An 11,472-nucleotide genomic window follows, 5' to 3' on the forward strand; every position below is an offset into this window, starting at 1 on the left:
CAGATTTTAGCTGATTTATTACAGTGTTTTGACATCATGTGGAAATGAGTAATTGTTTCCAACTGAAATGTAGCCATGAAAATATTAGTATCTGGGAAGGTTAAATAATTACAAAGATTCCATAATAAATTCATTAAAATAAATTATGCAGGGTTGTATTTAACCAAGTTATATTTGCAGTATACTCTTTGGAATGTATGGGCCCAAGTTAGATAGGTCCAGTAATTACAGTGGGTCTATGCTGAGTAGGATTAACACTGGCTGCAACCCACAATCACTATCTGTTCTGTTCAGACATGATTCCAAATCCTATGGTTTGCATAGCTGAGAGTATAGCATAGCTGAACTCAAAGAATCAATCAAACTGGTTTAGAGCTGTTTGCCTGCTTTTGTCACCTGTCTTCTCTGTTCTCTTGTCTCTGGCTATATTGGCCTTTGGAAGCAGAACAATCTTCTTAATTATGGCTTGTCAACTCAGACATCAAGCCAAACCATAGCTAGATTTCCTTTCTTATAGTGCTGGTTTATTATATTGTTTTCAGTATAACAATTGAATGTGTTGCTAGAATTTTCAGTTTCATTCTTGGATATTTTGATTTTTGTTGTTTGGGATAAAACAAATATGCCCTTTGAGCAACCACCTTGGCAGGACTCTGTTTTAGCTTCTTCTCCGCATGACTGTTGCTTCTGCCTTGTTCAATAAGCCGTGGCAAAAAATGAGCTCAAACTATGCTCTCCCAACTTTTAGGATTTTCTAGCAATTAATCTACTGTATCAGCCAGCTTGGCATGCATTTCTCTGATTGAAATTGCTTCTGCCTAAATTTCTTTTGAGTGTTTAGGGCTATGGCTCTGCCAGTATCCCAAATGCAGCAATTGCAAATTTCCATAGCAGCAGGAATATTTCTATGTTGCATGCATCTGCATTATTCCTGAGTACACCAATTTACTGTCTGAAACAGATGCATTGAACGTTGTGCTGCTTATGAAGTATTGTACCTTTGACATTAGATAGGCAATTTTATTAATAAGCAATCATCATGTAGCACTTAGCAGTAGATTTTTGAGTTCTTTTTTCTTAAACAAATACTATTCCAGTAATCTAGATAAATACTATTTAGTGAACTGGTAGGTGCAATTCTGTTCCTATTAGAAAGCCAGTCCCATAACTTCCACTAATGTGAATGGAACAGGATTACAGCCATTGTGTCACTTGACTTGCATAGTCATTTCAGATACAAAATTGTTACAGTTCCTTAAACACTAGCAAGTAATGAAGTGCTGATTTAGCAATCCAAAAGGATTTCAGATTTGCAGAAAGATACGCTATATTTTAAGGAGTTTGGTTTGTTTATTTGGAAAAAATGTATATCATATCAAAACAGTTAGTAAGCTTGCATCTGTGTTTTGGAATGACATCTTTTATAAAATGTTGAGGCTCATGATTTCTTCCTACATTCCATCACACATTCAACAGATTAATATAGAAATAGATTACTGAATTAGTTTCTTTCTGTCTGTCCCTGCTCTAGGAAAACTTGGGATCTATGATGCTGATGGAGATGGAGATTTTGATGTGGAAGATGCCAAGGCTTTGCTAGGCAAGTAGACACTTCTAAAACTGTCTTAAACATTACCTTCTGTTGCAGCATTAAAATAATGAATCTGGTTTCCAAAATTTCACAATACCATTATATATTATATGTATTTTTAAACAAAAAGTAGCCCAAAGTGTTAAAATAATCACAGTAATTGCTTAATATTGGTGAAATTATGTTGCACAGCACAGTGTATTCCTGTAGTCCTATTGTTTTCTTATACAGTATGAAACATTTAATACGATAAATGTTTAAAGTGATAATATGTTTAAAACTTTTTAAGGTACCTGTATAAAAGATTCCTGAGAAACATTGGTCAGAAATCCTAAAGTCCTTAAGCCTATTAAGCCGCCTTGAGTTCCATCAGGGGAAAAGGTGTAAAAGAGCACTGGAACCATTTTATATAGAGAAACAGTCATAATATGCAATGAAAACGAAAACAGAAGAGAAAAGCATAAGATTTAAGTGGGATGAGAACTGATGTAAAGTGTGAAGTTTGATTGTCAAACATACTGAAGCACATAACCCAAGATACAATTGAAGTAAAACTGGAAAGAAGACCTATATAAGGCAAATCAAGAGGAAAAAGTAGCAAGACGTACCTAAAAAGCCAGAAGATTGACAAGACAGAAAAGGATGAGGACTTTGCAAAGGCCAGTCTACAGAGTGAGACGTGAGGGGAAAGGACACTTAGGACAGTGCACCTGATTTGAATAGCTAGGTTGTAAAGGTGAATAGTATAATACTAGATTAATAAGAGGAATTACATAGGTTGGAAGTGGAAATGGGATGTTAAGTCTAGAAGAAGAGAAGAAGGAAACAAGTCCTGGGACCTTTCTCAAATAAAAATAATTACCTATATCTTGGCATTTTTATTCTATATCGACATGCTGTTTAAAGGCTCTGTGTTGCTTCCTTTTAGTACAGGGATATTGATTTAACATTCAGATGTTCTCTAAGATCTTCAGCTTGTCTGGGAAACTTAATAAATTTAGTTTGTGTCACTGCACTCGGCAAATATATTCCTGTGTCTTCAGATACCTGATTCATTTGATCATGTCCAACCTTTAACCCAAATTGCTTTTATGTATTCTGACTACTTGTGATTTAACAATGTACAGATAGCATAGAAATCAATATATTCAGACACACCCTGAATCTCCTCCATTCATGAGTTGACTAATAACCTATACAGCATAAACAACTCCCCCCCCCCCAAAAAAAACCTTGAGGGGTGATGGAGTGATAATAGGCAAGTGCTATCATTGTTATTTGTGATTAATTCTTTCCCCAGTTTCAACATTTACATTGCAGAACGTTGTATATTAAATATGAATAATATGAACAATACTGATTTAGTTGTTCACCAAGATGCTGAACTTTGGCTTTATGTTAAAAAAAATACATAAACTTTGAGCAGCAGACCTTTGGACGATAAGATGAGCTGTGTGTGTGTGTGTGTGTGAGAGAGAGAGAGAGAGAGAGAGAGAGAGAGAGAGAGAATGCATATTGATTCGTTTGGGCAGGTGTCAGTAATTTACTGGTTCAGGAGCCTAGTCTTTAGTGGTAACATTATTTTGCAACTGACATAAAAAAGAACTGTATAGTTGTAAAGACACGATCATGCTACTGTTTCATAGATGTACATGTAATTAGAAATCAGATATTCCCCAGTCCATGACCATGACTGGTTCATATGAGCAGGATAACGAAAGCTTTGTCTCCCACACAAGGTACGTCTATCTCTTCATCTCCTAAAACAGCCTTGCTGGTGTGAAGCCTTGCTGGTTATTTTACTAATTGCTCATTTTTGTAGTAGTAATAATAATAATTTTATTATTTATACCCCATCCATCTGGCTGAGTTTCCCCAGCCACTCTGGGTGGCTTAAAGCATATATCAAAACATAATAAAACATCAAGCTTTGGGTTACAGTCACCCATATGCTTTCTCCTTTTCTTTCTTCTTCAGTCTGTAGTTCCAAGATAAATGCAATCTGACAGCAGTGGTATCCCAGTAAAGGGAATAAGCAGCTATAATGGGGATCAAGGTTTTTCTTATTCTCAATCACTGCTTTATATAATTCTGCAAGGAAAAAACAACAACAAAATAATCCTTTAGAAAGGACTCATTTCTTGGTTACTGAACCAATATGCTTTTGCGCTTAGGATATGTTTCCAGAGATGGGGGATCTTTGGCAGTGCTAGACTTGCAAATTAAGGGTATGGGGAGAGGAGTTTGTGATGGGTTTTCGCCTGCCTAATGTGAATGGTTTGCCATATAAATAATGGGTGGAAGATGGCAGTTTTCTACATCAATAACAAACTGTTAAAAGTGGTTATGAGATGTTCTAATAAAACCTAGCTTGCTAAGTAGAATGTTGAAGTGCAGGGGCATGGCATTTTCAGAAATGCTACCTGTTTCATGCAGAAGGCCAGCAGCATGGAAAGATGGGAGGGGTTTGAATGACACGGTAATGCCAGGAAGAATTATTTAGATTTATTAAACATTGGGGAACACTTTAGGAGAAGCCATGCATGCAAAAGAGAGGGGCTATACTTGAATTACAATGAAACCAGGCTGCTAGTGTTTGAAGTGGTGCTCATAAAGATTGTAGAACAATTTCCCCAAATTTCTTAGGGAAACTGGTCAGGCTGGAGCGCATCCAGTTTGGGATAACTCTTACCTTAGAGAGCTGCTATATCAAGAGATCACAATCTCTTTATATAATTCTGTGGCAATTTATGAACTACTGTGTACAGTTCTAGTTACTCAATATCAATAGAATATTACTTGAAAAAGTGAGGAAAGGGTTAGAACCAAAATGATACAAGTTGTTGAGGCACCTTTTCTGTGAGGAAAGGCTACAGCTTTTGGTGCTTTTTGCATAAGCATGTGTTTAATCTTCTCCCCATTAGTGGCCTCTAATCAACCATCTTGGCAAGGTCAGTAGTAGGAATATGTCTTTGTCAGTATTTTTTCAATTTCTTCAAATGGTTTGTTTCTTGGGTGCTTATTAAAACTTCCAGATTTCTTTTTACTAATTTTCTTAACCATACTGTTTTAGACTGCTGATCATGAAACAGGCTCTCTTAAATCCTTCTACTTCAATTTCTCTTTTTCCACCTAACTGCTGCCTTCTCTCTCTCTCTCTTTCCTTTTATTCTTGTGTAGGCTTGACCAAAGATGGCAATAATGAAAATATTGATTCACTTGAGGAAGTCCTTAATATTTTAGCAGAGGAAAGTTCTGATTGGTTTTATGGTTTCCTCTCATTTCTCTATGATGTAATGACTCCTTTTGAAATCATAGAAGAGGAAGAGAGCGATGCTGCAGATGATGTTGATGGTACGTCACAGAATGAAGGGGTTCAGGGAAAAAAGACATGTGTTATTGTGGATTTACAGAACCAATGACTTTAGTTCAGGGATCAAGTTCAATTATCAAAATGCAACAGGCTACTGGGGTAAAACCTGATGTAACCCCTTACCCTCAATGGACATATCAGCCATGTGATGTAATTCACTTGTCAAAAAGCCTTTTTGAGAGAGAGACTGGGGTAAGACAAAAGTGTCTTCAGTAGTATGATTGGTTTCTGTATGGCTTTGCGTCAGTTTGTGCTTTCTTAGCACTAACCTGTGCTGTGTATTCTTAGCACTAACCTGCACAAGCTCTGTGGTAGTAACATACACTATTAACCCTTAAATGATTCACCTTTCTAATAAAGTGTTAAATTACTATAGACTATTCTGGCATGATAGACAAATTATGTATATATTTATATTTTATATTTTAAGACTCTGCCTACTATTGCATTAAATAAGAAAACTATTACTGAAATTATTTGAATTTGCTACCAATGAGTATTCCTTAATTTTATAATTTATTACATGCTTTTACAGACTTATAGAGCAGAATTCTGAGGTTACTCAAATTTGTTATGTTAGTAAATCCATTTACTATATGAAAGAAATAGCATGCAAGTGTTGTATATTTTGAAATGAAGCTTTCATTCTTATTTTCTTTATATACTATTTTATCTCTTAAAGGCAGATTTGTTTGTAAAAATTTAGTGGACATTTTTTGAAAGCGAGAACCTGTAAATATGTATTTCTCCTGTAATATTCAACTAATTAAAGCTGATAAATGCAAACTGTCTTTTATGTCTTGCTAAACTGAATGGCTGACTCAGATTTGCTTTTTGATTTTTCTGCTCCGCCGCACCCTCCCCCCATCTCATAGTGAAGGGACTGATTATACAAATGCCTGAGTTCAGCAAGTTTCCATGCCCAGCTTTGTGTGGAGCAAATTAACCTTCTGGAACAGATATGTGTGCAAAATTTTGTGGTGTGTGTGTGTGTGTGTGTGTGTGTGTATGATAAAATCTAGTGCCTGTATTTCATGCACACTGCTGAATAATACTTAGGCTTGTTTGATCTGATATTGCTGATCAAACCTTAGACTGCAGTCCTTTACACACTTTTCTATAAGTAGCAACCATTGAACTCAATGGAGCTTACATCTGAATAAATATGTATAGAATTGCACTGTTTGTCTCAGAATTAGCACATTTGATAGAAACTTTCATGGCTCAGAAATGTGAGTGTTTAAGTAAAGTGTACAAGTAGTCTACAGCCTGAGGAAGAGTTCTATGGATTTTCAAAGCTTGCCTGACATAATATTGAGCACATAATGTGAAAAAGCTGCTTTACATTTTGCACAAACTTCTGCTTTCTTTGCTATGTCAGCAATGTGTAAATAATTTGCAGAAGATGCACTTTGCATTTTATTTGTTCCAAATAAAAATACCTGAGCTGAACCCCGGATTTCTGTGACCATCCTCAACTGTATCTGATGCAAAGCAAGTTCATATCTTGTAAAATGGTTGGGCATAACTGTTGTAGAAATATATTAAGACAGTGGTTTTTATTGATAAATGTTATATACTTTGTATGTTTATCCACAGTGGAATAAATTAATGATAACATTTGGATACCACAGTATTGTAAGAAAAGAATTTGAGCTTACAAGGAATGTACCTTCCTTTGTTTGGAGTTATCTTCTCTAAAAATAGTTTTGTATACCTGATAGTATGAGTTAGAAGTTATTTAGTTGAGACTGATGAAAAGGGCAGTTCCTCATAACAAGGCAACCAATAATTCAGGGCTTTGTGGGGCAAAACATAGCCTTTGTGCTTTGTCACCAGATGTTCAGCAAGAAATTTCATTTTCTTTTCAGTTACCTTTTCTGTTCTTTGCGGTGGGGTGGGGTGGGGTACATAATCTGGACAATTGTGTTTCAGTTTTGAAGCAAAGGTGAGGAAGTGGAGATGTCATTGGTTTTATTTATTTTGCTAAACTTCAGGCTGTTCTAAAATAATAGATTTCTATAGCTGACCCAAGACTATAATATAACAGATTTCAGACCCTTCATTATTGATGGCTAAAATTTAATTCTTATTGGAAATGGGTTTCACAGTTATAAACATCTGAGCAGGACCATATAAATAAAAGTTAGACAAAATTTGTATTCTGTTATCTAATAACAGCAATAATGGTTCAGCTGTGGAGTTTATTTCAAGGACTAGATTAATGATTGTCTTTTAAAAAAATGTATTCGTAAGATTTTCTTGTCTGAATGTTTTGTTAACAAGTTTGTTTTTTTATTGCCCAATGTTTTTAAAACTTCTGGACCTTTAATACCACTTCCACATTCCTTTGGTGATGAAATGGTAAAACTTCAATCATGTTTGAGGTAACCTTGTTTATGATCTGATCTAAAGTTCATTTGTTTTTTGCTTTTTGTATAAAAAGGAAATAAAGAGAAATCATATAGGTTTGAATCCAGAGAAATGCTGGTGGAAGAGGATGGGTGAAAGGTGACTTCTCTCTCCCTTTGTCCCTACAAAAGTTTTTCCTGAGGTGTACATTGCTGAATGGAGTAGGCTGTGACACGCCAGATTAAGTGGGAAGAGGGGGATTACTGAAAATTGGGAGGAGGCATCTTCTGTGAGGCTATTTTTCCTTTGCACCCAGCATAAAAAGAAGCAGGTGGGGAGAGGAGGCTATGTTAGCCTGCTATATTACTAGCCTACATTTATTGCTTGCCTGCTTCTTATTCATAAAAGAGGACTAGCAGAGGTTGGACCAGAGTGCTACTCCTATGAATAAAAAGCAGACTTAGTAATTATTTTTGTAGGCTATTAACTTTTATGGGCTTATCTTCACAGCTTGCTAAGGTCTTTGAGAGCATGATATTCAAAAGAAACCAGTAACTTAATAGCATATCACTGGATCTTTTCAATTTAGATCTACAGTTTATATCTAGTACAGTATTTTGAAATCTTCTTTCAGTCACCATGCTTATTATTTAATTTATTTATCTTTATGCTCCACCTTCCTACCAAAGCACTCAAGATGGTTTTCAGTTTAAAATAATGTCTTCAGTGTCAGGTACATGTTTCAAAAGGGAAGAAGAAAACAGGCAAACTCAAGTATCAACACAGTCACACGGTTGCACAATAGTATTCAGATTACCAAGGAAAGACAGAGAAAGCCTTGAGGTATTAACTCACTACCCTCATTCTGGCAACATCATACGACCACCCTGCTATGGAAAGCAGCAGCTAAAGGAACTTGCACTCTGTAATTTGAGAACTGGTTGAATAATGAAGTTATGCAGTGACAAGGTAGAATGGTCATTGCAGTAAGCACTTCGGGGAAGGAAGGAGCCGAATGATAGCTGTTCCCAGTCAGCTGAGGCAGGGAGCCAAGCTGCCTCACTTTGGCAACTAAGGCAGCCAGGTGGCATGTTTAGGATTAGAAGTTAGTATTCAGAAGTAACAGCTCTTGTTCATATGGAAAACCAGTCCCAAATCTCCTTTTATATGCTCAGTACCTGCATTTGTTCATGGCCCACTTCACTATAGCATTTTGAACTTGGTCTACCTCAGCAGCAGTTACACATGGCTTTCTGTTGCATCTGAGTTTAGAAAGTTTTAACTAGCTTTAGTTTCCTGCCAAGCCAGGATATAAATACATGTTTTAAAGTTTGCTCAATATGAGGTCTTCTTTTGGAGCCATTAACCATTGTTCCTTAGTTTGGATGTAATATAAATCTTCCTAGCTTGCTTCCCCACTTGCACAAAGGAAATAGGAAAGTGGCTCTGTGCAAGTATGTGAACCTTGTTCAACTTTGGATTATTAAGCTGAGGTATGTTATTCCAAATGCATCAATTGTGCAGCAGTCCCAAAGGCATAGCCTGAGAATGGTCGTATGTTGCTTGCTTTAGTTCAGTAATATATGCTGAATACAAATAGCATTCATAAAACTAGTAAGAGTAAAGGATATTCTTACTGGGGGGGAAACAAGCTTTCATTTTTGTGATGTATCAATTTTTTAAACATCATGTTTCTTATTCTGCAAAGTGAAGTCATTTAAAAAGTTTTGTGACTCAAGTGTTCCTTAATTTAAGTCTTATAGCAACATGGCCACAAAATGTTCCACTGACTAATGGACTCCATTCTTAGGTACTGAAGATTCTTTCACATGAATCCATATGTTTGGAAACAGATAAAATATTAAAGCATAAGATAGCATCCTTTTAGTTTATGCTTGCTCATACTTGGTGTTACATAATCCAAACAGCACTTTTTCATAATTGATAGTTTAGCTTATGAGCCAATTACCAATGAAAAAATCCTATTTGGAATTCTCTTTATTTTTGCAATACATCTTTCACTTTCTCTTTGAGAACCATAAGTTAGAAAACCCATACAACAGTATTACTGATTTTTTTCCATTAGAAACACACACACACACACACACACACACACGGGGGGGGGGGGGGGAGAGAGAGAGAGAGAGAGACTGTTCTCGGATCAACTGAGATAGTGATGACTAAAAGAGCTCCCCAAACTGGAAAGCTTTAAAAGCCAGAATAAAAGCAAATAAAATAAGACCATAGATAACAAGATTGCAATACACTAAAAGTCTAATGGAATAAAATGTATTTACCACCCTCTCATCAGAATGGAATTTCATTACTGGGGCACTGCTATAGAAAAGGTCTTTTCCTGTGACCTTACCAATTACAGCTTTCATATTTGATGAAATGAGAGAGACTGGGCCTACTATACCTGTGTGGCGCTTATTTTGAAAGCTTTGTTTAATGGAACACTTCCAGAAAACAGAACAGTCAGGTATAAGTTTTTTTTTAAGGTCTGATGTAATTTTGGTGCTGTTTTATACTGGGTCATCTCTCCCCCCCCCCCCCATGTGTATAGCATCTTAAAGACTTAAAATAATGTTTGTAACTTGTTTTCATCTTATGGTAATCAGGGGAGCCACCAGGAGGGGTTGCCAAGAGAAAGGCTAAAGTCAAAGGTACTTTGCTACTGGAGCATTAGTGACCTTTTGTGCACACTGATTATGAATGCCTGAAATGCATGTGTTTTAAATGTGTTTTAAATGTGTGTTAAATGTGTCTACTAATTCTGGATGCAGTTCATACCAGTGTGATTTTGCATTCAAAATGTACTGAACAAAAAATATCAAGCATTAGTTTTGGGTGCTCTTCAGCATCCTACATAATTAGATCTACAGTACTTTAAAAACTTAATTTCTAATCCAGCTACAGGCTATGTGTGTGTGGATCTGCATATTTCTCCTGCTGGATGAAGAATCGTGTGTGCAAATTGATGCAGTGCATGCAATTCTGTAGGATTTGGGACAGGGCATGTGTAACCTGGGGCAAATATAAAGATTGGATTCCTACTAGTCAACTGTCTGGGAAGGAAAAATAGGATGCTACATTCAGTCTTTCTTGTCAAATATCTAACTAGCAGAATTCTAGCTGAATTTTCCCAGTGATGCATGAGAATTTCTGATCCCTGAGTGCACGCCTTTGGATCAAGGCCTTTGGGCAAAGAATTCAATCATTTGGATAGATAAGGCTTCTACAATGTGCATGGCATATGAAATACTATATGGTTTTCATATTGTTACCCCAAGCATTCTGCTCAAAATATGCTGGGCCTTTCTTAATTAGAGTTCATGTCTTCCTGTTGAAGGAGAAGTGCTCCCTTTTTATGTTTCATTGTAATATCATAGTCTTTTTATTCTCAGGGCTTTATTTATTTATTTCTAAAATTTATACACTGTAAAATATCTTAAAGCAGTGTACAAAAAGAATAAAACAATAAAATTATTGGTTAAACCAGTTAATAACAACTATTAAGAAGAACTTTTTTAAAAAGCAAAATCAGCAATAAACTAAAAACATCCACCACAGTCCTCTCCACCACCTTCCTTCAAAAAGGAGGTACTTGCAACTGGTCAGTAGTTGTTCCAGTCTACGGGGCCCAGAGCCAGTTTCTTTAGGAGCAGTTGTACCACTGTCTCTTTCAAGGCAGAAGAAACCATTTCCTCATGCAATGAAGCATTAACCATGCTCTGAACCCAACAAGTTAGTAATGCTAATCTTAAAAGATTTTTATTCCAAATGCATTGCTCCTATTTCCATTCACGGTAGAGGGATTGTAGATCACTCAATAATTTATTGTAATCATCCTTCGCAAATGTTTTTTTAAAAACAGGTGTAGAAGAAAAGCCCTTGTTGGGAAGAGTGGACTAAATAATGTTTAGCAAATGTTTGTTCTCAATCTCACAATTGCTGGAGAATGTGAGCTGGAGAACATATTGGAAGGAAAGGCCAGCTAGAAGGGTGCTTTTACCACACCTGAACCTCCCTTTCCCCGAACGTACTTCTGACTTTAGAGTTTGGCTGCAAGAGGAGAGGTAATTACCTAATGGGGAAATTTTTGGCAGGCGCTTAATTCTTGCCCCAGTCTACCGATCCTCCCTGGCCCATGTTT

At 36.3% G+C, this 11,472-nt stretch overlaps 1 protein-coding gene across 10 annotated transcripts in view; it reads left to right on the top strand.

Moving 5' to 3' along the window:
• ASPH (aspartate beta-hydroxylase) overlaps window positions 1-11,472 on the top strand; it is a 99,966-nt gene that overhangs the window by 20,198 nt on the left and 68,296 nt on the right. For 5 of the 10 annotated variants that reach the window (XM_081013361.1, XM_081013362.1, XM_081013363.1 and 2 more), the window contains one exon: window positions 1,532-1,600. In XM_081013361.1, the coding sequence (XP_080869487.1) occupies window positions 1,532-1,600 (69 nt within the window). Of the gene's footprint in view, window positions 1-1,531; window positions 1,601-4,771; window positions 7,333-7,410; window positions 9,983-11,472 lie in introns of those variants that run through there. The other 5 variants (XM_081013365.1, XM_081013366.1, XM_081013368.1 and 2 more) reach the window with 4 other exon arrangements.

The sequence above is a fragment of the Podarcis pityusensis genome (assembly GCF_964106645.2).
Source record: "Podarcis pityusensis genome assembly, chromosome: 7".
Taxonomy (NCBI): domain Eukaryota; kingdom Metazoa; phylum Chordata; class Lepidosauria; order Squamata; family Lacertidae; genus Podarcis; species Podarcis pityusensis.